The 27,223-nt window shown below is 38.2% G+C and overlaps 1 protein-coding gene across 4 annotated transcripts in view; it reads left to right on the top strand.

Annotated features, from left to right (window-relative positions):
* The window catches only part of LOC150100639 (uncharacterized), a 238,425-nt gene that overhangs the window by 15,578 nt on the left and 195,624 nt on the right, over positions 1-27,223 (top strand). For all 4 annotated transcript variants that reach the window (XM_090401516.1, XM_090401515.1, XM_090401517.1 and 1 more), the window contains exon 3: positions 20,497-20,724. In XM_090401516.1, the coding sequence (XP_090257642.1) occupies positions 20,497-20,724 (228 nt within the window). The remainder of the gene's footprint in view (positions 1-20,496; positions 20,725-27,223) is intronic.

Below are 27,223 nucleotides of genomic sequence, written 5' to 3'. Positions count from 1 at the left end.
GGTCTGTGGAATGAACCTTATGAGAATAGGTTGAAGATTTGTGGGTTGCATAAATTGGACGATAGGCGAAGGAGGGGTGATATGATTGAGACATTCAAATTACTGAAGGGTTTTTATAAGATTGATCCAGAAGCTATTTTTGAAAATATGACTGGTGGTGGGAGCACTAGGGGCCATGCATGGAAGCTGGGTAAGAGCGTGGTTGACAAGGGTGTTAGAGCTAGGTTCTTTACTTGGAGAGTGGTAAATGAGTGGAATAAGCTTCCAGAGTCTGTTGTGGGTGCTACGACCGTGAATGAGTTCAAGGCAAGGTATGATAGATACTGTGTGAATGTTGAATAGTTGTTCTTGACATGATGTTAGGGCCTCCTTCGATGAGTCTGTCGACTCCTTGGAGTTTCCCGGAACAATAATAATAATAATAATAATAATAATTATTATTATGAGAGACTCAGGAGTCATCTTGGAAAAGTTCTATGACTTGAGAATCTACAAGGAAAGAATGGCAGGTGGTCAGAGATTGCCTGAGAGTAGCAGTATCAGATTGCATACCCAAGATCAGGAGTATAAACCAAGTTGGAATTAAGTAGATGGGTAGAGATATAAAGCAAGAGCTGCAAAAAATGAAACTATTCATATTGTGGAGGAAATATAAAGAAATAAGTGATCAGCATAGTCATGAGCAATACAAAGTGCTATGGTAAGGAAAGCCAAATCAGGTTTTGAGAGAGAATTAGCCAAGCAGGCCAAAGTAAACCCAAAAGAGTTTTTTTGTTATGTAGCAAGTAAGAGGAAAAACGACTATGGTAGAATGACTTTAAACAATGTTCATAGTAGGCAGGTTACTGAACCAAAAGAAATAGTTGAGTTGCTGAGTGACCATTTTGCAAAGATGATGGGCATCCAAGTGGTGATTTTGCAGTTGCTGATGTTACAAAGATGCATAACGATGTTAAGGTGGATGAACAGGAGGTGTTCAGCATATTAAAAAATATAAATGTGAACACCACAATGGGACTGGATGGCATATCAGCCCATGTACTACTTGAATGTGCAAGAGAATTGGCATTGGCAAATACTGAGTACTCTGGATGTCAGTAAAGCTGTGGGACTGGATGGTATTTCACCACGAGTTTTGAGAGAATGTGCTAGGGAACTGACAGTGCCTTTGACCTGGCTTTTCAATGAAAGTCTGGCTACTGGAAAGGTGCCAATGGAATGGAAGAAAGGTAAGATAGTGCCATTGCATAAGGGCAGTAGCAGACCGGAAGTGTCCAATTATAGACCAGTTTGTGTGTCATCAGTAGTTTGTAAGATCTTGGAGAAAAGTAGTGAAGGACCGTATACAGCATTGGGCAGATGAGGGTAATGTTATCTGTGAGAGTCAACATGGATTTGTGAAGGGACGCTCTTGTTTTAGCAATGCCTTTTATAATAAAGTTACAAGAGCATTAGATGAGGGAAAGGCATATATTGTCGTTTTCTTAGACTTAGCGAAGGCATTTGACAGGGTGCCACATGATAAGCTGATATATAAGTTGCAGCAAATGAGTCTGGATGTCAGATTCGTCAACTGAATTCAGGATTGGCTGTCCGATAGGTATCAGAGAGTTGTGTATGGTGGGGCAGTTTCAAGGAAGCAGAGGTTACAAGTGGTGTCCCACAGGCTCAGTGCTGGGACCTATATTGTTTAACCTTTATATCAATGACATTGTCAGTGGATTGCAGGAGGATATTCAGTTGTTTGCAGATGATGCAAAGCTGGGAAGGATTATTAGTAATAGTGCAGATGCGGCAGCCCTGCAAGAGGATTTGAATAAGCTAGATAGATGGGCAAATGAATGGGGGTGTCGGTTTATTGCAGCAAAATGTAAGGTCTTGAGGTTTGGGAAACATTGATGGGACACTGCGTACTCTATGGGAGGAGTTATACTGGAGAAAGTAGGGAAGACAAGAGATCTGGGGTTGATGATTGATAGAAACCTGAAATTTAAGGAACATATTGCAAAGGTGGTGAAGGTAACACAGAGGATTGCTGCAATAATGAGAAGGACACTGACCTGCAGAGATAAAACAGTTATCATCCCATTGTATAAGATCCTGATCAGACCACACTTGGACTATTGTTCTCAGATTTGGTCCCCAGGATTTGAAGGGGATAAATTAACTGTGGAAAGGATACAAAGACGGATAACAAAGATGGTTTCAGGACTGTACAATGATAGTTATGAGGATTGGCTGAGGGAATGTGGATTGCAAAGTTTGGTGGATAGAAGGAGAGGTGATATGATTGAGACTTTTAAACTGTTGAGAGGTGGTTACAGGGTTGACACTGGGGAATTCTTTTGATTGGTTGAACAGCGGGAAGGAGTGATGACAAGAGGCCATCCCTGGAAGTTACGAAAGGAAACTGTGAGCAAGAGGGTGAGGAGTGGTTTCTTTGCATGGAGGGTGGTTGAACCATGGAATGCATTGCCTGATGGAGTGGTGGTGAGAGCGAGAATGGTCAATGAGTTCAAGGAGTGGTATGATAGACTTTGTGTTTCTTGGGGGGGGGGCCTCCCCTTCGATGTGTCTTGATAGACTTTGTGTTTCTTAGGAAGGACCTCCCACGATGAGTCTTTTGACTCCATGGAGGCCTGAATATAATAATAATAATAATAATTACTTATATTGCCACACCTTTTTTTTGCACATATTATTATTATCATCCTCTATTCCACCCTCTTCTATTCACAACAATAATTTCACTCTCATATTACTGATTCTAATCTGTAATTGTGGATTACACAATTCCATTTATACAATTTATGCCACAGTTCTTTCAAGGATGGTGAATACATTTAAGTAAGGTTTCAAGTATTGGATGGTTTTCAAAACACTGTTCTTCATTGCTGCTCAGTATAGCAGAAATAATACCTTTCCAAAGTGAAGTATGTTACCTACATGTGAACTGTCCTGAATATAAAATTCTTTTTATGCATATAAAAAACTTTTCCCGAATATTGCCAGCCTGGTTGGCCGAGTGGTTAGCACATCCGCTGTCCAGCCAAAAGGCTGCAGGTTCTAATCTTGCCATGGATGTTTGTAATTGTCTGTGAAATACTAGTGGTGGTGGGTGGTAGATAGCATTGGCGGATTGAGTTGTGGAGACAGAGAATTGCAGAGTAGGTGCCCTCCCACAATGAGTCTTTGGACTCCTTGGAGGTGTCACATAATAATAATAATAATAATTGCCTCTGATGAAGTTGTTCAATCTAAGTCTCAGCTCTAGCAGGGTTCCAAGGGAGTGGAAAGAGGGCAAGACAGTACTATTGCATAAAGGTGGCTCCAAAACAGAGGTAGCAAACTACAGACCAAGTAATATATCAGGTGTGGTTATTAAAGTATTGGAAAAGTTAGTGAAAGGTAAAATACAACAGTGGATGGATAGGGATGCAGTACTCTAGTGGGCAGCATGGCTTTGTAAAGGGTAGGTCCTGTCTTAGTAACTTATTCACATTTTATAATAAAGATGACGGCAGAATTAGATAAAAGTAATGGCTACACCATAATACTGCTTGACTTTTCCAAGGCATTTGACAGAATACCACATGGAAAATTATTACAAAAACTATTATAATGGATATGAGGCTAGTAGCATGGATAAGGGGGTAGCTGATGGACAGACACCAGAGAGAGAGAGAGAGAGAGAGAGAGAGAGAGTAGTATATGGTGGATGGAATATAGAATGATGGTGATTAGTGGAGTTCCTCAGGATTTGGTACTAGGGCCACTACTCTTTAATTTGTATATCAGTGACATAGGGAAAGATTTAAGAGGGGATATTCAGTTGTTTGCTGATAATGCAAAACCGAGTAGAGCAATAGTTGATAAAAGTGATGTAGGTATCCTGCAGGATGATTTAAATAAATTGGCATTGTGGGCAAAGGATAATAATTGTCAATTTAATGTTGCAAAATGTAAGGTTATGCACTTCAGGTTGAAAAGGTTGTATATGATGTATCATATGATTGTATTGGATTGCAGGAAATTGATGAGATTGGGGATAATGGTGGACAAAGAGTTAAAGTTCAGAGGGCATATTGCAAAAGTTGGTAAAATTAGCTCAAAGGATTACTTGGATGTTGAAAAACATGCTAACAAGTAAGGATAAGGAAGTTATTATCTCTCTTTATAAGGCTATGATTCAGTCGCATGTTGACTACTGTGCACACATTTGGTCACCTGGATTTCTTGGAGGACTAGGAGGTGGATTCAGAGATGAGTGAACAAAATGGTGACAGGTCTGTGGAATACTCCCTATGAGGTTAGGTTGAAGGTTTGTGGGTTACAAAGTTTAGTTGATAGGCAGAAAAAAGGAGACATGATAGAAACGATTAAGATATTAAGGTATTAAGATATTAATATCTTAAGATATTAAGATATTCACTTGCATCAATTTTATAAAGGGGTTTTATAAAATTGATGCAAGTGAAATTTTTCAATATTTGACAAATAGAGAACTAGGAGCCATCTGTGGAAGTTGTATAAGAGTGTGGTTAGTAGTAAGGGTGTGTGGACCAGATTTTTTGCATGGAGAGTGGTGAGTGAGTCGAATGGATTGCCAGAAGTGGTTGTGAGTTTCTTGATGGTGAATGGATTCAAGGAGAGGTATGATAGGATTTGTGTGTATAATGGTTAATTTGGGTCTCTGATGGGTCTCCGGACTCCATGGAGATGCCATAAAAAAAATAATTTTAACAATAATAATAATAATATCTTACAGCCAATCAGCTATCCAGCTCACTAGTTTGTTATATAATGCTATTTGTTTCAATTTAGCTATGGCTTGTCATGTGGCAATCTCTTAAAGGCCTTTGAAAAATCTAATTGTACCACTGTATATGTATCTCCCTTATCGAGTGAACGTTTCACCTTATTGTAATGCATAAGCAGATTTTTGCTTATGTATTACAATAAGGCTTATGATTTTAATAAGGCATAAGCTTCAAATTTCTGCTTATGCATGAAAGCATGACCTCCTCCCCCCCAACAAACCCATTCTGACCATCATAAAAAATCCTTCTATTATCAACGTATTTCTGCATCTTACTCCTCACCAATTTCTCTGAAACTTTAACATCATTCTTCCATAGTAATTTTTCTTCTACTTGCCACACATCTAAAGAACTCATTATGAATTTTCTTAGCTTGATTGGCCAATTTTTTCTATACTGCACTTTTTCTGTTTTTACCATCCAAGTCACTTTCCTGCCCTGCTCTTTTTACTCTTTATGCAACTGATTATTATCAACATTCATCTTCTGTTGCCTACACAGTGCCTTCTTCCAGGTTTCACACTTAATTTCTTCATTCATCCATTTTACTCCTACCTTATTTAGCCTTTTCACTACATTAACAATCACAACCTCTACAATAACCACCTTTGCAATATGTATCTAAACTTCAAATTTTTATATACTATCATCCCAAGATCCCTCCCTTGTCTACTTCTCCTGCCATAGCTCCACCAAGTATGTCTTTGCATTGGTATATCCCAAATTTCGAAACTTTACATTTAGTCGCATTAAACTGACACAAGCATTCATTTGTCCATCTGTCCAACTTATTTAAATCATACTGGAGAGCTACCACATTGGCACTATTACTAATCATCCATCCAAACATCATCTGAAAATAATTGAATATCCCCCTGTAACCCAGTGGCACTATTATTCACATAAAGATTAAAAAGTAGAAGCCTCACTACTGATCCCTCTGCCCCCCCCCCCCACACTTATGACCTTCCTCTTACTTGATACTGCTTCCTCATACAAAACTCTCTGTGTATATTACACAGCCAATTTCCATTCCAATATTCTAATCTGGTTTCCAACTCCATGTATTCCAACTTAAATATGAACTCATAATGTAGCACACTATCAAATGCCTTTATAAAATCCATAAAAATAGTGATATATGCCCTCCCCACATCAACGCTCTTGTCACTTTTTTTATACAAGGCAAGCAAATTACTGAAACATGACCACTCTTTAGCAAATCCATGCTGACCTCACAGATAATATTACCTTAATCTACTTAATTGTATATATGATCTCTCACTAATTTCTTCAAACTCTAAAGTCTTCAAGATGACGACTACAGAAGAAATAACTTGTCTATAGTTTTGATGCCTGAATTCTACCCTTGATTAGACTATTCTAGTGCACTAGGGTAATCTAATCACCACGGTGCATGGTGGCCATGGAGTGGGAATGATGAACCAGGAAGGAGAGAGGGTTGTGGACTTTTGCAGTAGCGTTTGATCTGGCAATTGTGAACTCGGTTTTTCTACAAAAAGGGAAGAACATTTGATAACATTTAGGAGTGGTAACAACAGTTCACAAATTGACTACATTTTGACTAGAAGAAAACATCTTAAGGTTGTGACAAATTGTAAAGTAATTCCAACAGATCAAGTGGCACAGCAACACCGACTGCTGTGCGCAGACTTTAAAATAAGATCGAAGATAAGAACCTCTGGAAGCCATGGGATGAAGATTAAGTGGTTTCACTTAAAAGAAGAGAGTGTGAAGAATTGTTTTAGGGAGAGAGTGTTAGAGAGGATTTCGGATGGACTGGAAAGTGTACAAGATTTGTGGAAACATAATTCAAAAGTAATTGAGACATCTGGAAAGATTAGAGAGCAGAAGGAGGGTTGGTGGTGGAATAATAATGTACAAGTGGCAGTGACAGCTAAGAGGAAGGCAAAGCAGAAGTGAGATGAGTCAAGAGTGGAAGGGGACAGAGAGATGTACAGAGAGAGAAAGCAAGAAGCCAAGAGAGTTGTGGCACAGGCAAAGGCCATGGCATATCAAGATCTGTATGATCAATTAGAAACAAAGGAAGGACAGAGAAAAATTTACCAACTAGTGAAATGTAGAAATAAAGCAGCAAAGGACATCTTACATGTGAGGCAGATCAAAGACGCTGAAGGAAGAGTATTATGGAGGGATGTGGACATAAGAAACAGGTGGAGAATATACTTTGAGGAACTTTTGAATGAGGAAAATGCAAGGACTCACAGAGAAGATGGGCAGCCTTCTGAGGGGATGGTGCAGAACATCAGTAGAGTGGAAGTGATGGAGGCCATGAAGAGGATGAGGAATGGAAAATCGGTGGCCCTAACAGGATTCTAGTGGAGGCATGGAAGGCACTGGGGGAAGAGGGAATTGACCTGCTGTGGGACCTGTTCATGAAAGTTTGCCAACAGGAAAATATACCGGAGGAATGGAGGGAGAGTACTCTTGTTCCCATCTACAAGGGTAAAGGGGATGCACAAAGACTGTAAAAATTATAGAGGAATAAAGTTGATGTCCCACACAATGAAAATCCTAGAAAGGGTTCTTGATGGAAGATTGAGGAAGGAGGTGGAGATTGCAAAGGAACAATTTGGCTTCATGCCTGGTAGATCAACAACACATGCTATCTTTGGGTTACGGCAGATGATGGAAAAGTTTAGAGAGAGAAACAATGGGAGCTACATCTGGCATTTATTGATCTGGAGAAAGCATGTGATAAAGTGCCAAGGCAAGAAGTCTGGAGGTGTCTGATGTCAGGTTGGTGCGGGAGATGTACAGAAATGTGAAGACAAGTGTTCGGACCTGTCTGGGACAGACAGAAAGTTTTCAAGTAACAGTTGGCTTGCATCAAGGGTCAGCATTAAGTCCGTTTCTGTTTAACATTGTGATGGAGGTGGTGACAGAGGAGGTGAGAGAAGATGCACCTTGGACAATGTTGTATGTAGATGACATCTTGCTGTGTGCAGATTTACGAGAAGAAACGGGAACTAAACTGGAAAGATGGAGAAAAGTACTGGAAGAGAGAGGTATGAGACTGAGCAGAAGTAAGACAGAGTATACAGGGTGTTCGGGATAAATTTGACATATTTATAATTAATTATATTTTTCCGTAAGTTACATGTATTAACACACACTTCTCTTCATTTAAAAGTTTGGACCCTTCTTCATTCATATACAAGATGTCAGAAAGGATGGATAGCTGGAACCCACCTGAATCACGGAAGAGAATAACTTGTATCATGATGATTCGTGCCCACCATCAAAATAAGGATATTACGACTGCTGCCCAATGCTCCCTGAATACAGTAAAAACAATCAGGCATGAACTAGACTTGCAATGGTGACTACGAGGATGTAGCAAGAAGAAAGATCCCTAGCAGACGATCTGATTGCGTTCGTACAGCAGAATTCCTCGCAAATCTGCAGGAACAGGTGTTGAAGAACCCTGGCATTGGAATTCGGGCTTTGTTCGTGGAGTTGCTAACTGTAGTCAAGCCCTGGATAACAAGGGTAGCCAATGGTAGGCCGTATGTATGGCAGCAGGATTCGGCCCCTTGCCACACCTCTGGGAAAAGTCAAAAATGGTTGTCTGAAAATTTCTACGACTTCACCAGTCCAAATGTTTGGCCTCCAAACTCCCCAGACCTTAACCCCATGGATTATTTTGTATGGGGCGCAGTTGAAAAAGACACCAATCGCACTTCCAGTAATACAAAAGCCCAGTTAATGGATAAAATTAAAACAGTTTTTGCGGCCCTTCCCAGGGAGACTGTAGCATCAGCTTGTTCGAGGTTCTGAAGCAGAATTGAAGCTGTGATCGATGCTAATGGTGGTTATTTTGAGTAAATCTTGTTGATAGTATTGTAATTAACTCTGCCTGTAATGTTTTTTTGTCAATTCATTAAATTTAATAGATACAAAGAAGATTTTCTTTTTCCTTACGAAACTGTCAAATTTATCCCGAACACCCTGTATGTGTTGCACAGTGGGCGGCGGTCAGGAGACAGATCTGGAACTGTAAGGAAATGTCATCAGGAAGGAGAGGGACTTTAGATACTTAGGTTCAACAGTGGAAGAAGATGGAGGAGCTGAGAAGGAAGTGGGATGCAGGATACAAGCGGGTTGGAGGAACTGGAGGGAGATGGCTGGAGTGTTATGCGATAAGAGGGTGCTGATCAATCTGAAAGGCAAAATCTATAGGACAGTAGGGAGGCCAGCTATGACGTATGCTATAGAAACTGTGGCCCTGAGGAAAAATAACATCAGCAGGATGGAAGTAGCAGAGATGAGAATGCTTAGGTGGATGTATGGTGTGACCAGAAAGGATCGTCTGAGAAATGACTATGTGAGGAGAACAGTGAAAGTTACGAACTTAGGAGCAAAGATACAGGTGGCAAGGTTGAGATGGTTTGGTCATGTGATGAGGAGGGAGGACGAATATGTGGGAAGAAGGGTCATGCAGATGGATGTGTGCCAAGGAAGGAGGAAGCGTGGGCGGCCTAAGAAGAGATGGAGGGAGCTGGTAGAAGAGGACTTGAGGATTAAGAACTTGGATGTGGTGACAGCCCAAGACAGGAGGATGTGGAGGAGACTCATCATCAACAGTGACCCCACTTAAGTGGGAGAAGCTGCAGAAGAAGAAGAAGAAGAAGTGCACTGGCACTATCTTACCTTCCTTCCACTCACCGGACACTTCTAACTAGACTTTCAATGAAGCTGTCAGGTCCTTAGCACATTCTCTTAAGACATGCAGTGAAATCCCATTCATTCCCACTTTCTTATTGACTTAAGTACTTTGTATTTGAAACACATTCTCTTCATGCATTTCTAAGTTTTTCAACCCTTCCCATCCTTCCAGGAACCAAAACTGTTGTTCCAGGATGGAATGTCTCAAAGTTATCACTAAACAGCTCTACTATATCATCTGCATTGTTCACTTAATTATCTTTTCCATCTAATAAAGTCAATCATCCACGGTCATTTCTCCTCCTACTGGTCAACCATTCATAACCATTTCTCCTCCTGATGAAACAATTCCTTAGGATTTTCTTGGAGTGTAGTACTAATTTCTCTTTATATTTAGAATAGAATTTTCACCCTGGTGTCTGGAACATCTTCAGTATGACTTTCAAATTAAACAAGTAGAAGAGAAAATCACATGATTGAACAATGAAAATGCATGACCCAAGAATTGTAAAATCTTGCTTCACTGTCCAAATGTGAAAGAAATGATGGGCTGAAATTATTCTTATTGGAAATAGTTCTCCACACATTCTATAATCAATAGTTTTTTTTTAATTAATTAATATTTTATCTCATATTTAAATTTATACAGTTAGGACATTGATGTATTTTAGACCATGCTATTCTATATCAAGTATGAGTAACTCACATGTTATCTTTGTTGGGTCTTCTGGTTTTCTCTTCTGCTTGTTTAATTTTGAAAGTCATATTGAAGATGCTCTCTTTGTTTCTTAAACTTTTTGAGGCTGTGGAATCCTACATAAAAATATTTATTTTTTGGGAGCCCTATGAAAATTTTCTTAAAAAATGACAATGAACTGTTGTATGCGAAATATTTTAATAAAAAAAAAAAAACGTGATACATAATATCACAAATAAAGTAACAAAATTGTTTTGAAATAAGTCAATTTAATAACAGTTAGTATTTTTCCCATTCACTGAAGGCTTTTTCAGAAACTACATTTAATACAAGTTATGTCTCTGCTTCTGGGAACTCTTATAAGTTTTTGTGGAACCCTAAGGTTCCATGGAACACAGTTTAAGAACCACTATTCTAGACATTATGGTGAACTTTCTATGCCAAATAGTCTCATGTAAGTATTAAATTCTTATTTAGTCACTATTTATTTTATTATTCCAGCTTACACACTAATTTGTCATGTTTAATGACATGGCAAATTGGTGGTTACCACGTTGAAATTGTGGGCATTACTGAGACGAAGATAAAAATAGGTATGATACTGCTAAATAACTATAAGATATTATTCAGGCAATAGCAATCAAAGAAAGAAGCAGTAATTATAATATTCAACACTAAGTATGAAGATTAACTCCTTGAATGACTGCAGTTACAAGTGATAGAAGATTCTACTAAGGAAGAAGTAGAGAAGTTTTTTTGAGTCATTAGTGAGAGCAAAAAACATTAAAAAAAGGAAAAGCTAGTTCATATTAGAGATATAAACAGTAGAGCAGGAAATGAATGTTAGACACATAAATGTTTTGGAAAAATCTAGAGAAGCAAGCAAAGCTAATAATAATGATAAGTACCTACTGGATTTCTGTTTAAGACATGGGCTGGTCATTGCTAATACTATGTTTCAACAAAAAATATATGCATAAATTCACATGAAATGAACATACAAAAAATACAACAAAGAAGAAAGTCATATTTTAGTTGCTTATGATTTTTATGAGCATTGGTGTTTCAGCAATACTTTACTAACTTTTATGAGGATTTGCTTGTTTGCTTATGTAGTTATCAGGGACCCCCCCCCCCCCCCATTTAATTGTATTATTTATTATATATGTGTTGCTTGTTATGGCAGTAACAAGTGAATTCAGTATGCAAGATTTTGTTCACTGCAGTATGTGTGTGAAATGCATTTGCTTTGAACGGAAGAATTCATGTAAAGAGAGTGAGCTAGTGTGTAGTAGAAAATGTTTTGAGAACAAGTGTCAGAAGTGTGGAGAGAATAAGTATGACAGTAAAAGGTCAAAATTACAAAAGGTGGGAAATGCATGTGAGAATGTCAGTGAAATTGTTGTTGAAAGTATGGTGGTGAAAATGAGTAAGGATGAACAGGATATGAATGATAGCATGAAGGAAAAGGTAGAAGAATGATCAGATGTAATAAAAGAGATAGCATGCTATGCAGAGTTCTATACAAGACAAAAAAAATGATATAGAATGGTTGAAGACATGCTCAGAGTGGTATGGCATAGAAGCTCAAGATTAGAGAGGTGCAAGTCTTGTATGGGGACTCTGTGATAAGAGGATTGCCTGAGGTGATTGTGATGGAATTGTGTTTCTCTGGGACAAAGATTAAGGATGTTAACTATGTTTTGGAATGCAGACAGTGAAAGTGAAAGAGGTGATTATATGCAGGTACAAATTTGGTATACAGGAAGATATTAATAAGTTGCTGGCACAGAAGAATAGTGAAAGAGTAAAGATTATGAGTTTCCTGCCATGGTATGATAGAGCTAAGTTGAGAAGGAGGGCCATAATTTCAAATGAGTTAATATGTATATTATCCAGGAGGAATGGTGTGGAGTTCATGGATGTGTGAATGAGTTTGCCAAATGAAAGGACTTAAATAAGGTTGATGGTTTGTATTTGAATTGGAGTTAGGTATTTTGAGAAAGTGTTGTTCAATGAGGGATCAGAAGCGCAGAGTCAGGGAAATTATAGTGAGCTTTTTTTTTTTTTTTTTTTTGGAGACGGGGGGGAACAGGGAGACCTAGAAGAATGTATGTGCAGACAGCCTTGAGGCAAGAGAGCAGAGCAGAAGAATATCAAGTGATGCTGAATACAGCATCTCAAGTCTTGAAATTGATTAGAATAAACAACGCAAGATTTTTTTTTTTTTTTGGTGGGGGGGGTAAAGGACCACCATAATTATTATTATTACCTCAAGACCCCATGGAGTCAAAGACTCATCTAGGAAGTCCTTTTATCATACACACAGCTCATCATACTGTGTGTATGATGAGCTTTGAGTGCTTTAAACACACTCAAATTCTCTGCAGACATCACACTCTCAGGCAAGGCATTTCAATTATTCACAACTCTGCATGCAAAAAACCTGCTTCTCACACCCTCCTTATACAACTTCCAGGATGACCTCTGGTTCTCCACTGATCTCCATTGTTTCCTGTAGAACCTCTCCAACATTGATCCTATAACAACCCCTTACTAACTTGTAGGTCTCTATCATATCTCCCCTCTTCCTCCTATCCACTAGACTCTGTAAATTGTATCTTTTCAACCTTTCCTCATATTCAGTTTTCCAGCAATCAGAAACTACCTTGGTCAGTCTCCTCTGGACCCTTTCCAACATCTCTTCGTCCTTTTGAAAACCAGGTGACTAAATATGTGCACAGTAGTCCATGTGTGGCATAATCAAAGCCTTATACAATGGAACAAGAATCTCCCTACTTCTACAAGCCAGTGTCCTCTGCATCATTCCCAGAAGTCTATGTGTTTTCCTCACAATTTTGGCAATGTGTCCCTTAAATTTCAGATCCTTATATACTATCACCCCAAGATCTCTTATTTCCTCTGCCTCCAACAATATATCCTCACCAAGCATAAATTCTACATCCCATCTTTGTTTCCCAAATTTTAAAACCCTACATTTTGCAACATTGAACTCGCATTCCGATGCCCATTTACTCAATTTATTCAAGTCTTCTTGTAAGGCCACAATATCTGCTCTTCATAGTTCATCCCAACTTTGCATCATCTGCAAACAACTGAATATCTTCATCCAAATCTTCGCCAATATCATTAACATACAAGTTAAACAGTAATGGCCCTAAACTGACCCCTGAGGTACACCGCTAGTGACTTTCCTCTTCTGGGATATTGCTCCCCCATACACAACTTGCTGATACCTATCAGAGCCAATCTCTGATCCAATTCACTAATCTAATATCTGATCCTATCCGCTCTAGTTTGACTATCAACTTATCATGCAGTAATCTATCAAAAGCCTTTGCGAAATCTAAGTATATTACTGTGTATCCTTCTCCTCTTCCAAGGAAGTTTTCACCTTATTGAAAACCCATTTCTGCATCTTAGTTCTCACAAGCCTCTCCAACAACTTAAATATAACACCTGACACACAGATAGGCCTATAATTGGATGCTTGAGTCCTATCACCTCCCTTATGAAGCAGCACAATCTTGCCCTCCTTCCACTCCTTTGTAACTTGACCCAGTGCATTAAAAAGATATTTCAAGGCAGATGTCAACTCCCTGGCACATTCCTTCAGAATATGTGGTGATATGTTATCAAGTTCCACAGCCTTATTAACATCAAGTTTGCTCAACTCCCCATACACCTCTTTTGCTCACTCACACAGTCAGTCTCTCTTCTCCATCAACTGCTCTCAATCTCTCCATGAAGTCACATTCGCAAGACTGAAAGACCCTTATGAACTGCTCATTAAGTATCTCCACTATATCTTTTGCAACAGTTGTCCTTATACCATTTTCTCCAATCAATGTCATCCTTCCGTAATCATTCATTTTTTTTGCTGGCTACATACTGAAAGAACTCCCTAGGATTCTTTATGGCCTCATTAGCTAACTGCTGCTGATACCTCACTTTTGCTACCCTTACCAACCAAGTCACCCACCTTGCCTGGTCTTTGTAATCCTCATGGAATTGGTTATTACTTCTTCTCTTATGCTGCCTCCATAATACCCTTTTTCTCTGTATCACATGCTTAATCTCTTCATTCATCCATTTCACACCTACCTTATTTAACCTTCTGACCCTTGGAATATATTTAGACATTGCTTCTACTAGATAGTTCTTGAATATCCCCCAACCTGCATTGATCTCTTTTCCAGCTAACTCCTCATTTCATGCTACTCCTTCAAGCTGTCTCCTGAGCTTTTCATAATCACCACCCTTGTAATTCCACATATACCCTTTTCTTACAGAGGTCCTGACACTGCTGGCAACCATCCAGGTAATCACTTTGTGGTCATTCTCACCAATTGGAGGGTGATTGAACACTTCATTTATAATTACATTCTCTGATCAGATGATAGATTATAGAAAAATATAAAGAATTCAGACTTCCTCTGGTAATGTGTTTCTTAGACTACTCTAAAGCTTTTGACTGTGTTGAGCATGTGAAACTGTGGGAAGTAATGAAAAGAATGGGTTTTCCTCAACACACTATCAGATTGATAGCCAACTTGTACAGGGAACAAGAAGCCATTGTAAGAACAGGCGTTGGATTGACTGACTGGCTTCAAGTTGGAAAAGGAGTTGGGCAAGGATGTTTACTTTCTCTTCACTTGTTTAGTATATATGCGGAGGACATCATGCGTGAAGCATTGGATCAGCTCAAGATAGGAGGTAGATTGATCAGTAATCTGGGGTATGCTGATGATACAGTACTCGTTTGTAATGACATGGAAGAACTAGGACTAATTCTTGACAAAGTTAACAAGATAACAGAGAACTTCAACTCAATCCTACCAAGACAAAGATTATGATTCTCAAAGGAAATACAAACAGAGAAGCTCTTGAAAAACAAGTGTCCCTTAATGGAGAAAGAATTGAAGAAGTCAGCAAGTTTGAGTACCTGGGATCCATTATTAATGTGAAGAATTGCTGTTCAGAAGATGTTAGAAGAAGGTTATGAATGGCTAAAACAACAGTCAGAGACTTGTCTAAAATCTGGAAGGATGGATCTATCTCCACGGGAACAAAGCTGAGGATTTTGGATGCAGTTGTTTTTCCAACAGCGACTTATGGATGTGAGACTTTGAACCTAAAGAAGTCAGATAAGAAACTGATATCTGCTTTTGAGATGTGTTGTGATGAAGGCTGTGGAGGATATCATATACTGAAAGGCGTACAAATGAATGGGTGTTAGAAAAGATCAGTAGAACTTTAAGGCTCCTTAAGGATATTGACAGAAGAAAGTTAAAATATTTTAGACACATAGAAAGGATGGAAGGGGGACTTCTCAGAACAGTAATAGAAGGTAAAGTTCCTGGAAAAAGAGGAAGGGGTAGACCATCAATGAGATGGATGGATGGTGTGTGTGGAGTGACTGATCTTCAGAGAGTTGAGGCCACCAGAAAAGCAAACAACAGGACTACATGACGAGGCCTGGTGTGGCACATCACCGAGCATCGGAGTGACCATACGGCATCTGCAGATGCCCAGTGAACATATAGATATAGATAGATAGATCAGATGATCAAATTCAAGACCCTCAATCCCCATGTGCCCTCTTTTACATATTGTCTGAGGCAGTTGTCCCTCAAAAACTCAAGAAACTCATTTTTTTTCCCCACTTCCGGTTGCTATCTCATCATCCCAATCTATATTGCCATAATTAAAATCACTTATAATGATCACCCTTTTCTTATTTGCTTGGCTAATTTGATTATGCATTTCATAGTCGCTACCATTCACATTACTGGGTCTATAACAACATCCAACCAAGTATTTCATTCTATTCACCTATATCTCACACCATACTGCCTCAAAACCACTGGCACTATTTCCCTCTTGCATCTCTACTTTGTATGGACATAACTCTTTCTCCATCATCAATTGCACTCCCACCCCTCCCTTTTTAACCTTTCTATCCTCACAAAACACATCATATCCTTCCACCTCTATTCCTGTCAGGATGTCGTCCTCATCCAGCCATGTCTCACTTATTCCAACAATTTTTGGGTGAACAGATTCAATTAATACAACCATGTAATTTCCTTTGTTTGTTACACTTTTAGCATTTATATATACAAACACAGCAGCTCATTCCTGGATCTTTAGCTAGTTCCACTGATACCACTCATTTGATATGATTTCTCCATATTCGACCCAAGCCATTTCCCTTTCTCCTTATTCATCTTAGAACCCTCTTCAAATCCAACTGTTTCCTCTTGATCCCAGGTCATCCCCTTTTCTTGTCTACACATGCATTCACATCCTTTAGGAGCATCCATTAACTTTCTCACGCCGTGTTCCCCTGTCCACCATGAGCCTCCCTGTTTCCCTATCTGTCTTGCACACCAGTTCTCTCATTCTCTATACTCATGCCACTCACTTCTTCATTCATAACCACCTCTTCAATCTCTCTCCTGTCTTACTCTCCCACATCACTTCCCACTTGATCAGATTTATTCTCTGCACTCACTTCTCTACCTTCCAGCAGCAGTCTCTCCAAACTACTCACACTAAAACTACTCAAATGCAGTCTTATACAGTTGACTTCGTCCTTCAAACTCATTCCATACATTAAAAACCTGCACTCCTTTCTCCTCACACATTTCTGCTGACATATCATTCATAATCCTTGCTCTCTGCGTCATCTCATTACTGTCATACCTGGGCAACTTGCTTACTACCTTTCCTATCATACTATTCTCTTTTATCCATCTAAGCAACCTCCTGATATCCAATCTGATGTGTTTCTTTGTTTGCAGCCAAGTCATTTGTACCTATCAGAACTATGAACTCTTTTGCTAGCTTACTTCTCATATCCAATACATCAATCACTCTACTCATTCTACCTCCAGTAAAACATACCTTGTGCATCCTTTCTTCCAGCACACCTTCATTCATATACATAGTTCTTCATTGAATATATATTCAATTTAATAATTGAATTACCATACAACGCCACTCGTGGGTCTTTGGTTACCTCTTTTATGCCAACATTATTTGTTTTCATCATTTTCACTCTCCCATACACTTCTCGAATTTTCTTAACTTCATTCTGCATTCATTTCATCCCTTGCTTCATTCTAACCAACTGAACTTTCGAATCTTGCAGCACATTTTCACTGTTATTCTTTCTTTCAATTTTTGGACTTTTGAACCCTGCGTCACACTTTTGCTGTCATTCACTCTTTCGTATTTTCATACTTTCAAACCCTACTTCAAACTTTCAGTCTCATTTATTCTTTCAAATTTTCGAGCTTTCGAACCTTGTATCACACTTCCACTTTCATTCATTCTCTCAATTTCGTTGCCTTTTGCCACATTCGCATAACTTTTGTCTTTCTAACCATCAGTTATGTCTCTCAGATCGCTTGTTCTCTTTTTCAAAACTTTTTTAACATTTTTTCTCTGCTCTCTTACACTGTCCTTCTCTATCAGACAAGCACTCATCCTCCTCATGGCATTCTCACTACTAACACTTTCAGTCATCAGCATATTAGGATTCATCAAGTCCTCATTCAGCTCACACTTAGCACACCCTCCTTCCATCTGCCTTAAATATCCACAATTTATCTATGTAATCAAACGAGTATATATAGCACACCTCACATTTCATGAAATGACTAAAGTCGAAGTTAAATTCCTGCATGGACAAAGCTGCCACTATCTTTCCTTTGCTGGTCTACATTAAGCTCTAATATCAACGAATTTGTAAATAAATTTAAACAAAATATCCCACATGCTAATAACACTACAAGTGCACAACCTTTATAGCAACTCTTGCTCATGAACACTCACTTATATAATATTAATTATTTCAAAAAAACTTATTTGAAATGGGAGCCCTCGTTACACACTGCTACTTCTTTCACGACCTTCTCAATATCAATAATTATGTATAATAGTGCTAGAAGCATCCAGAACAAAAGGAAGAAGTTTTTGGCATTGGCTAGTTCAACTTGGCCAAGGGTTATAGGTATTAGAAAAACTTGGTTGATGGAAGGTGATATAGTCCTAGGGATAGAATGTAATGGATATAGTATTTTCAGAGAGGAGACAAAGGGAATAGGATAGGTTTGGTTGCTAATGATAGCTGAAAAATCAAAGCTAACAGAGGGTAGTAGCATATCAAGATAGAGATGCAGTGGGCAGTGTTTTTGAAGTAGAGTTAAATATACATTAGTGAACAAATTAATCCGAACAAGCTGAATTTTCGTCAAGTTTTTTTGTTTTTTTTTCACTTCATGATAATTTTGGTTTTGGTTTATTATTTATTATTAATAGTGTAAACAAGTTGACATTCATAGTATTTTATTCATTTTGTGTAGCTATAAAATGGATACATCTCCAAGAAAGCATTCAGAAATATGTACTCTTTCTCAGTACACATCCATGACTCAAAGACAAATTACCAATGAGTGTGGTGTTGGTTTGGGTACTGTTAATGTGAATTTAAAGAGGTTTAGAGAAACAGGTATCTTTTCTCCTGACAGAAAAGGAAACTGTGGGTGAAAAAGGAAAACTACACTTAAGATCATTTACTAGTTAGTAAAGCAAAATGAATCCAAGATTGTGTGCTGTAGACTTAAATATAGACTTGGTAGCTAGTGGGATTAATGTTTCTGACATGACAGTCCATCGAAGATTGTTGGAAGCAGGGAGGACTGTCCACATACCAAAAAAAGAAACAACTGTTGATAAAGACTATGCAGAAAAAGAGGCTCCAGTGGGCAAAAGTGTACAAAGATTGGACTGTTGAGAAGTGGAAGAAGGTTATATTCTCAGATGAGAGCCATTTCTTTTTCCAAGGAGAGTGAGTACCCTATGTTCAAAAATCAGCAGCTGAGAAGACTTCTCCCACACACCTTCAACAAGTTCCTGAACACCCAGCTAAAAGTATGTTCTAGGGGTGTTTTACACATGACAGTCCAGGATTCTTTGTGCATGTTGATGGTATGAGTATGATGAAAAGTGACCAATACATCAAAATATTGGAGAAAAGAGTGGTCCCACAGATCCAGAAAAACAAAGAACTCAACTTCCAACAGGATCTTGCTCCATGCCACACTTCAAAAAAAGTGAAAGAATTCCTCAAAAATCACAACATCCAATTGCTTCAATGGCCAGCTAACTCTCCTTACATTAACCCAATAGAAAATTTGTAGGCCATAGTGAAAAAGAGACTTGGAAAAATAAATTGTGATTCAAAGGATAACTTAATACAATCCATTATAAAAGTATGGTTTTGAGATGCAGAAATAAGAAAAATGTGTTCCACATTGGTAGAGTCCATGCCTAAGCGAATTAATGAACTTATTAGGAAAACAGAAGAGCACATATAAATTATTAGGTGAAGTTGGGGTTTAATTTTTATACTTATTTTCTTGCAGAATTAAAATTTTTCTTTGAAATGTCAATGCTTGGATTAATTTGTTTATTGTTGTATTGTCAGTTGCTGCTACAGGCCAGGGGTGGTCCATGAAAGAATGTGGATGGTATGCATCAGCAAATTAGCACAGTGGCACAGGGTGAATAGTTAATAGGGGAATTTCAGCTATAGGATATGGATTGGAAGAAAGGACAGAATGTCTCATCATTGTGTGGTAGATAGGCAACATACTTTTGAAGGTGTTCCTTTTTTATATCAGTATAGAATCAAATTACCGAATTTTTCTCTATGGAGATGAATTTCAGGCTTTAAACTCCATGGAAAGTTTGTCAGTTTTCCAGTTTTTTTTTGACGTTGTTGGTTCAACTATAAAAATTACTTGTGGTTAGGTTGCCACATTGGCAAGAAATATGTTCTGCATACAATCATGTTGCACTGCTTGCAAAGCTGCAACATACTCCAAAAATCATGTACATATCCATGTGTTCACTGGATATAAACCATAATCCATGTTTCCTGAAAGTAAATGAGAAAGCATCTGTATATTCCATTCATGGTTTGACTTGAGGACAGTAGCAATAAACCAATAAAGTATCATTTCATCATATTTCATTTTCAACAGCTTCTCTTTTCCGCACCGTGTTTAATTGTATTTTCCACAGAATTAATACATTAAATGAAATTTCAACAGTGAATATTTTTGTCTTAAAATTTTCAAGGATATGCAAATAGGATCTATAGGTATGAATTTTTGGCAACAAACACTATATGTATGTACTGCAATTTTAAAATTGCATTTTATAATTTTTTTGAAGGTGTCCCTGTAAATAGCCAAGACTCAGAAGGGATAACAGCTCTTCAGGCTGCTGCTGCTTGTGGTCATGAACAAGTAGTTCAGATATTGCTTTCATTTGATGCCAGTGTTGATCTGCCCAACAATTATGGATGGACACCACTTATGCATGCTGCTAGGTATGGCCATGCCACTGTTGTTCATGCACTTCTGCAGAAAAGAGCTAGGGTAAATTCTATAAATAAATTAGGTATGTACATTTTAGAAAACTTTCTTGTTATCACATATATGCACAAAGTTCTGCCAGAACATTAGAGAATACACAGATAATATTAGTTATGATTTGTATATCTATCATGGTATTCTTTAGGATTGTTGCATCAGATAATAGCACTGTTATCTAATGCAACAGTCCTAAACGTTAACTTACTTTCCAACAGTAACTCTCTAGCGTCATTGACTACTCCCAACAAATTTCTATTAGTATAATGTCCATAATGTCTTTCATCCAAAATGCATAACATTACACTTGATAAGATTGAACTGATATTCATTATCATTTACCCATATAACCAATCTGTTCAAATTAGCCTGCAGGGATTCTTATATCAGGTACATTCCTTTCCACTCTCCCTAACTTAGCATTATCAGCAAGTAACTGGATATTACCCGTTAGGCCATCACCAGCATCATAATATGCAAATTAAACAACAATTAACCCCAAGTAAAGACCTCTCTGATACATCACTTGTCATTCTCTTTCTCTTCATAGACTCAACACCACCATACATCACTTTTTGGTCAGCCACTCTCCATTGTCACAAGTTTATTTGCCGTTTGTATGAACAGTCTCTAACATGAAATTCTGTCAAATGCCTTGGAAAAATTATTTATGAACCATAGAAAATGCCATAATAATGTACAAGACAAGCCAGAAATTTTATGCCCATTTTAGTTACAATAAATATTTTATCATTGGGTATGAATTTGAAAACATAATAATAGGCATGCTGAAAAAAATAATCCATTTCCATAATGGGAGTAGATATTTCATTGAAACAAAAACAAGTACCTTCTTTGAACTTTATTCTGCAATTTTATTCAGTTATTTCTCATAACAATCTCTGCAGTTTATGCACCGACATTTAGGTGGCTTCATGAATCTATCATGATAGAACTGAGAATCTTGTTGCTAGAACTCACTGTCTTGACTTCATCATCTGACATAAAGTGATTTCCTCTTATTGTTGTTTATTTTTTTTATGGTATATATTAGAACACAGAAACTAAGTAAATAATTAATTTATTAACTTATTGCTGATATTTCGCTGGTGTTATAACCAGCATCTTCAGAGCACAAAAACACAGTTTGTTACAATACGCGAGACTATGACAACATGGTGTAATCAGCAGACTGGTTAAACAAAATTGTAGCAGCAACACAAAGACTAGAGTCTTGATTTTTTTTTTGGCACCCTCTATCTGGAGAAAAAAAAAAAAAAAAAAAAAAAAGGCATACTAGTTTTTTCTTAGGATGACTGTCTCCCAGATCTTAGGCAAGTTGATACAGCCATATTTGTTGAGATTTGGAGTGTGTTTCAGGGCTTCTGTCACCTCTAAGAACAATCTCTCCGACTTATAAGAGTTTCTGTGTAGTACTTTTGTATTTTTCCAGTTGATTCTGTGTGCAGGGGTATCCAGAGCATGGTCTGTTAGGCCCGACTTGCGATAATGATAATTCCGGACATATCTTTTGTGTTCGTTGATGCGGATGTTCACAGTTCTTCCTGTTTGACCGTAGTAGGCTTGATTACATGAGCAGGGTACTTGGTAGACTCCTGGATGTGATAAAGGGGGAATGCTGTCCTTGGGTGAGTGGATCAGGGTAGCTAATTTGCTACATGGTCTGAATGTAGTGCGTAGTTTATGTTTATTGAGAATTCTTGAAATCTTTTCGGATGTGCCTTTGATGTATGGGATGGTGATTGTTTTGTTGTAGTTCTCTGTGGCGGATGGTAGGAGGGGTTTCTTAGAGCGTTTAGTATTTTGTTTATCTTGTGTTGATTATAGCAATTGGCCAAGAAGGTGTGGCGTAAGTGAGCCAGTTCAGCAGCAAGAGCATTGTCATTGGAACAGATTGCTCTCGCTCTATGGGTGAGCGTTTTTAAAATGCCATATTGTTGAGAAGGATGATGGTGTGATTGTTTGTGTAAGTATCTCCCTGTATGTGTGGGTTTTCTAAAAACTGAAAATGATAAGGAACCATCTGGAAGACGTGTGATAAGTGTATCCAGGAAGGGCAGACAGTTATTAGCTTCCAGTTCCATAGTGAAGTGGATTTTTGGATGTTGACTATTTAAATGCGCTAAAAATGTTTCCAATGTCTCTGGGCCATGTGGCCAAATAGCCAGTACATCATCAACATAGCGTAGCCAGAGTGTTGGTTTGAGAGTGGCTGTATTGATTGCTAGTTTTTCCAGGTGTTCTATGTAAAAGTTGGCTAAGGTGGGGGAAGGGGGGAGCCCATGGCTGTCCCATCTATTTGTTTGTATATTTTCCCTTTCCATGTGAAATATCCTGCATGTATTGTGAATTTGAATAGTTCAAATATATCAGGGGGGAAGTGGGACTTCAGTAGATTGAGGGTTTCTGTAAGTGGTACATTTGTGTATAGTGAGGTGATATCAAAGCTTACTATTAAGTCTGAGCTTTTTAGGGTCAGGTGTTGTAAGATGCTTTTTAGGTGGGCCGAATTTTTGACAAAGGAGGGAGAATTGTTTGTGAGAGTGGCTAGTAGCTTCGCTAAATGTCTAGCCAATTTGTATGTGGGACTATTTATACTGTCCACAATTGGGCGTAAGGGTGTGCCTTGTTTGTGAATTTTTGGTGCTCCATAGATCCTAGGTGTTTGAACATGGAAGGGCTTGAGTTTGTTTACTGTGTCTTTGGGCCAGGAGGTGACTTTTTTCAATAATTTTCGTGCCTTATTCTTTTGTGTGTTGGTATGATTGCGATCTATAATTTTGTATGTTGATTGATCTTGTAATAGTGTGTGCATTTTGTTATCATATTCTGTTGTGTCCATCACTATGGTTGCATTTCCTTTGTCTGCTTTTGTTATGATAATCTGGTTGTTGTTCTGTAGCTCTTTTATAGCAATGAATTCTTTATGTGGGATGTTATTTTTGGGAGGCTTGGACTTGATTAAGATGTTGGCCACATCTAAACGTATGTTGTTAGCTATTGTTGGAGGCAGGTTGTATATTCCTCGTTCGATGGATGCCCGCCATTATTTCGGCTTTTGGAACTTGTTTGGGAGTCACGGCAAAATTGTGCCCTCGACTTAAAGCACTAGTGGCTTCTTTGCTTAAAGTGAGCGACGATAGATTCACGACGACAAGGTCTTGTTGTAATTGCGGTCGTTGTCTGGTGTTCCGTTGTTGGAGATTTTCAAACTTATTTTGGTGCTGGTTTTTGACTCTGTCGAATTCTTTTTTAGCCGTTGTGTCGGTGATGTTATCTAGGATCTCTCAAAGTTCAGTATTTAGAATATTATAAAGTGATTCACATAGCGTGTTGATGGTTGAATTTGATTTTGCTAGTTCCAGACGAGTGGCGTTAATCTATTCACGTAATAGCGCTACACTCGCTCGTTTATAGATACATTGGGCTTTGGCCGAGTGGAACTTGTTTTTGATTTTAAAACAGTTTGGTATTAAATTGGTGTCTCGGCACCTCTTCAAGAAGGCTAACCTGTTCAGTTGCCGCGCCAATTTTAACTTCCATCTTAATCAAGTCCAAGCCTCCCAAAAATAACATCCCACATAAAGAATTCATTGCTATAAAAGAGCTACAGAACAACAACCAGATTATCATAACAAAAGCAGACAAAGGAAATCCAACCATAGTGATGGACACAACAGAATATGATAACAAAATGCACACACTATTACAAGATCAGTCAACATACAAAATTATAGATCGCAATCCCACCAACACACAAAAGAATAAGGCACGAAAATTATTGAAAAAAGTCACCTCCTGGCCCAAAGACACAGTAAACAAACTCAAGCCCTTCCATGTTCAAACACCTAGGATCTATGGAGCACCAAAAATTCACAAACAAGGCACACCCTTACGCCCAATTGTGGACAGTATAAATAGTCCCACATACAAATTGGCTAGACATTTAGCGAAGCTACTAGCCACTCTCACAAACAATTCTCTCTCCTTTGTCAAAAATTCGGCCCACCTAAAAAGCATCTTACAACACCTGACCCTAAAAAGCTCAGACTTAATAGTAAGCTTTGATATCACCTCACTATACACAAATGTACCACTTACAGAAACCCTCAATCTACTGAAGTCCCACTTCCCCCCTGATATATTTGAATTATTCAAATTCAATACATGCAGGATATTTCACATGGAAAGGGAAAATATACAAACAAATAGATGGGATAGCCATGGGCTCCCCCCTTAGCCAACTTTTACATAGAACACCTGGAAAAACTAGCAATCAATACAGCCACTCTCAAACAACACTTTGGCTACGCTATGTTGACGATGTACTGGCTATTTGGCCACATGGCCCAGAGACATTGGAAACATTTTTAGCGCATTTAAATAGCCAACATCCAAAAATCCACTTTACTATGGAACTGGACGCTAATAACTATCTGCCCTTCCTGGATACACTTATCACACGTCTTCCAGATGGTTCCTTATCATTTTCAGTTTTTAGAAAACCCACACATACAGGGAGATACTTACACAAACAATCACACCATCATCCTTCTCAACAATATGGCATTTTAAAAACGCTCACCCATAGAGCGAGAGCAATCTGTTCCAATGACAATGCTCTTGCTGCTGAACTGGCTCACTTACGCCACACCTTCTTGGCCAATTGCTATAATCAACACAAGATAAACAAAATACTAAACGCTCCTAAGAAACCCCTCCCACCATCCACCACAGAAAACTACAACAAAACAATCACCATCCCATACATCAAAGGCACATCCGAAAAGATTTCAAGAATTCTCAATAAACATAAACTAATCACTACATTCAGACCATGTAGCAAATTAGCTACCCTGATCCGCTCACCCAAGGACAGCATTCCCCCTTTATCACATCCAGGAGTCTACCAAGTACCCTGCTCATGTAATCAAGCCTACTACGGTCAAACAGGAAGAACTGTGAACATTCGCATCAACGAACACAAAAGATACGTCCGGAATTATCATTATGGCAAGTCGGGCCTAACAGACCATGCTCTGGATACCCCTGCACACAGGATCAACTGGAAAAATACAAAAGTACTACACAGAAACTCTTATAAGTCGGAGAGATTGTTCTTAGAGGCGACAGAAGACTTGAAACACGCTCCAAATCTCAACAAATATGGCTGTATCAACTTGCCTAAGATCTGGGAGACAGTCATCCTAAGAAAAAACTAGTATGCCTTTTTTTTTTTTTTTTTTTTTTTTTTTTTTTTTTTTAGGACTCTAGACTTATGCGATAGTTTTTTTTTTTTTTCCCAGATAGAGGGTGCCAAAAAAAAAATCAAGACTCTAGTCTTTGTGTTGCTGCTACAATTTTGTTTAACCAGTCTGCTGATTACACCATGTTGTCATAGTCTCGCGTATTGTAACAAACTGTGTTTTTGTGCTCTGAAGATGCTGGTTATAACACCAGCGAAATATCAGCAATAAGTTAATAAATTAATTATTTACTTAGTTTCTGTGTTCTAATATATACCGTAAAAAAATAAACAACATGTTCGACGAACACATAAGTCTGTCCACACGTTTAATGATTTCCTCTTAAATGTTCTTTCAGTTTCAAGAATGGATAAAGTTGGATGGAGTAAAGTCTGAAGGGTTACCTAATAAGCCATGATATTGAAAATATGGTGGTGAATCTTAGCATTTATTATGTGCTTATGTATTGTTATAATGGAAGAAGAACTGTTTCATATTATGATGGGCTTCTGAATCCATGCCGTCACTTTCCTCAGTGTTCCAACGAGCATTGAAATTTGATGGTGCCAGGATACCCAAATTCCGAATGTATTGATGCTTGTAAACTTTACTTCCAAGTTGATATACTCAGTTTTTGTCCATGGCGATGTCATTATTGCAGACATCCCCTTTCCATTGTTGACAGTCATCCAGTTTCTTCTCAGTTCCTCGTTGACCTTCAAATCCTTTGCGCGCGCACGCACACACACACACACACACACACACACACACACACACACACACACACACACACACACACAACGTTTGATATAAAGATAAGCAGTTATTCCCTGCATCCATTCATGTGAAATGGTCATTTCATTTGCCAGTGTATGTTGCAAAACAGTGATTCTCTGAACATTTCATCAACACATTTGTGGTGAGCCACATCAGTTGTTTGGAACCCTTATGTTGCATCTCATTTAGGTTCAAGCTAGCATGTCTGAGGTTTGTTTATGGGTATGTATAGCATGCTTCAGATACCATTGATGTTTTTACACTTGTTATGATGTTTCCTTTACACTAACATTATCTTCTTATGCTGCATTTTCATAGCACAGTTGATGAAGTGGTATTGGTTTTTCCATTGAAAAGACCTGGATTCAAATTCTTCAGATTAGTGATTTGATTTGATCATCAGAAAAAAAAAAGTTTCAGATTAGTTAATGATTGGTAATTAAAGAAGGAACTTGTCAGTAAACTATTATTAAAGCAGGTTTT

The sequence above is a fragment of the Typopeltis vanoorti genome, chromosome 12 (genome assembly GCF_054136105.1).
Source record: "Typopeltis vanoorti isolate ZY-2024b chromosome 12, IOZ_Tvanoo_1.0, whole genome shotgun sequence".
NCBI lineage: Eukaryota > Metazoa > Arthropoda > Arachnida > Uropygi > Thelyphonidae > Typopeltis > Typopeltis vanoorti.
Note: the sequence above shows the minus strand (reverse complement) of the source record. Positions and strands in the feature narration are given on the sequence as shown.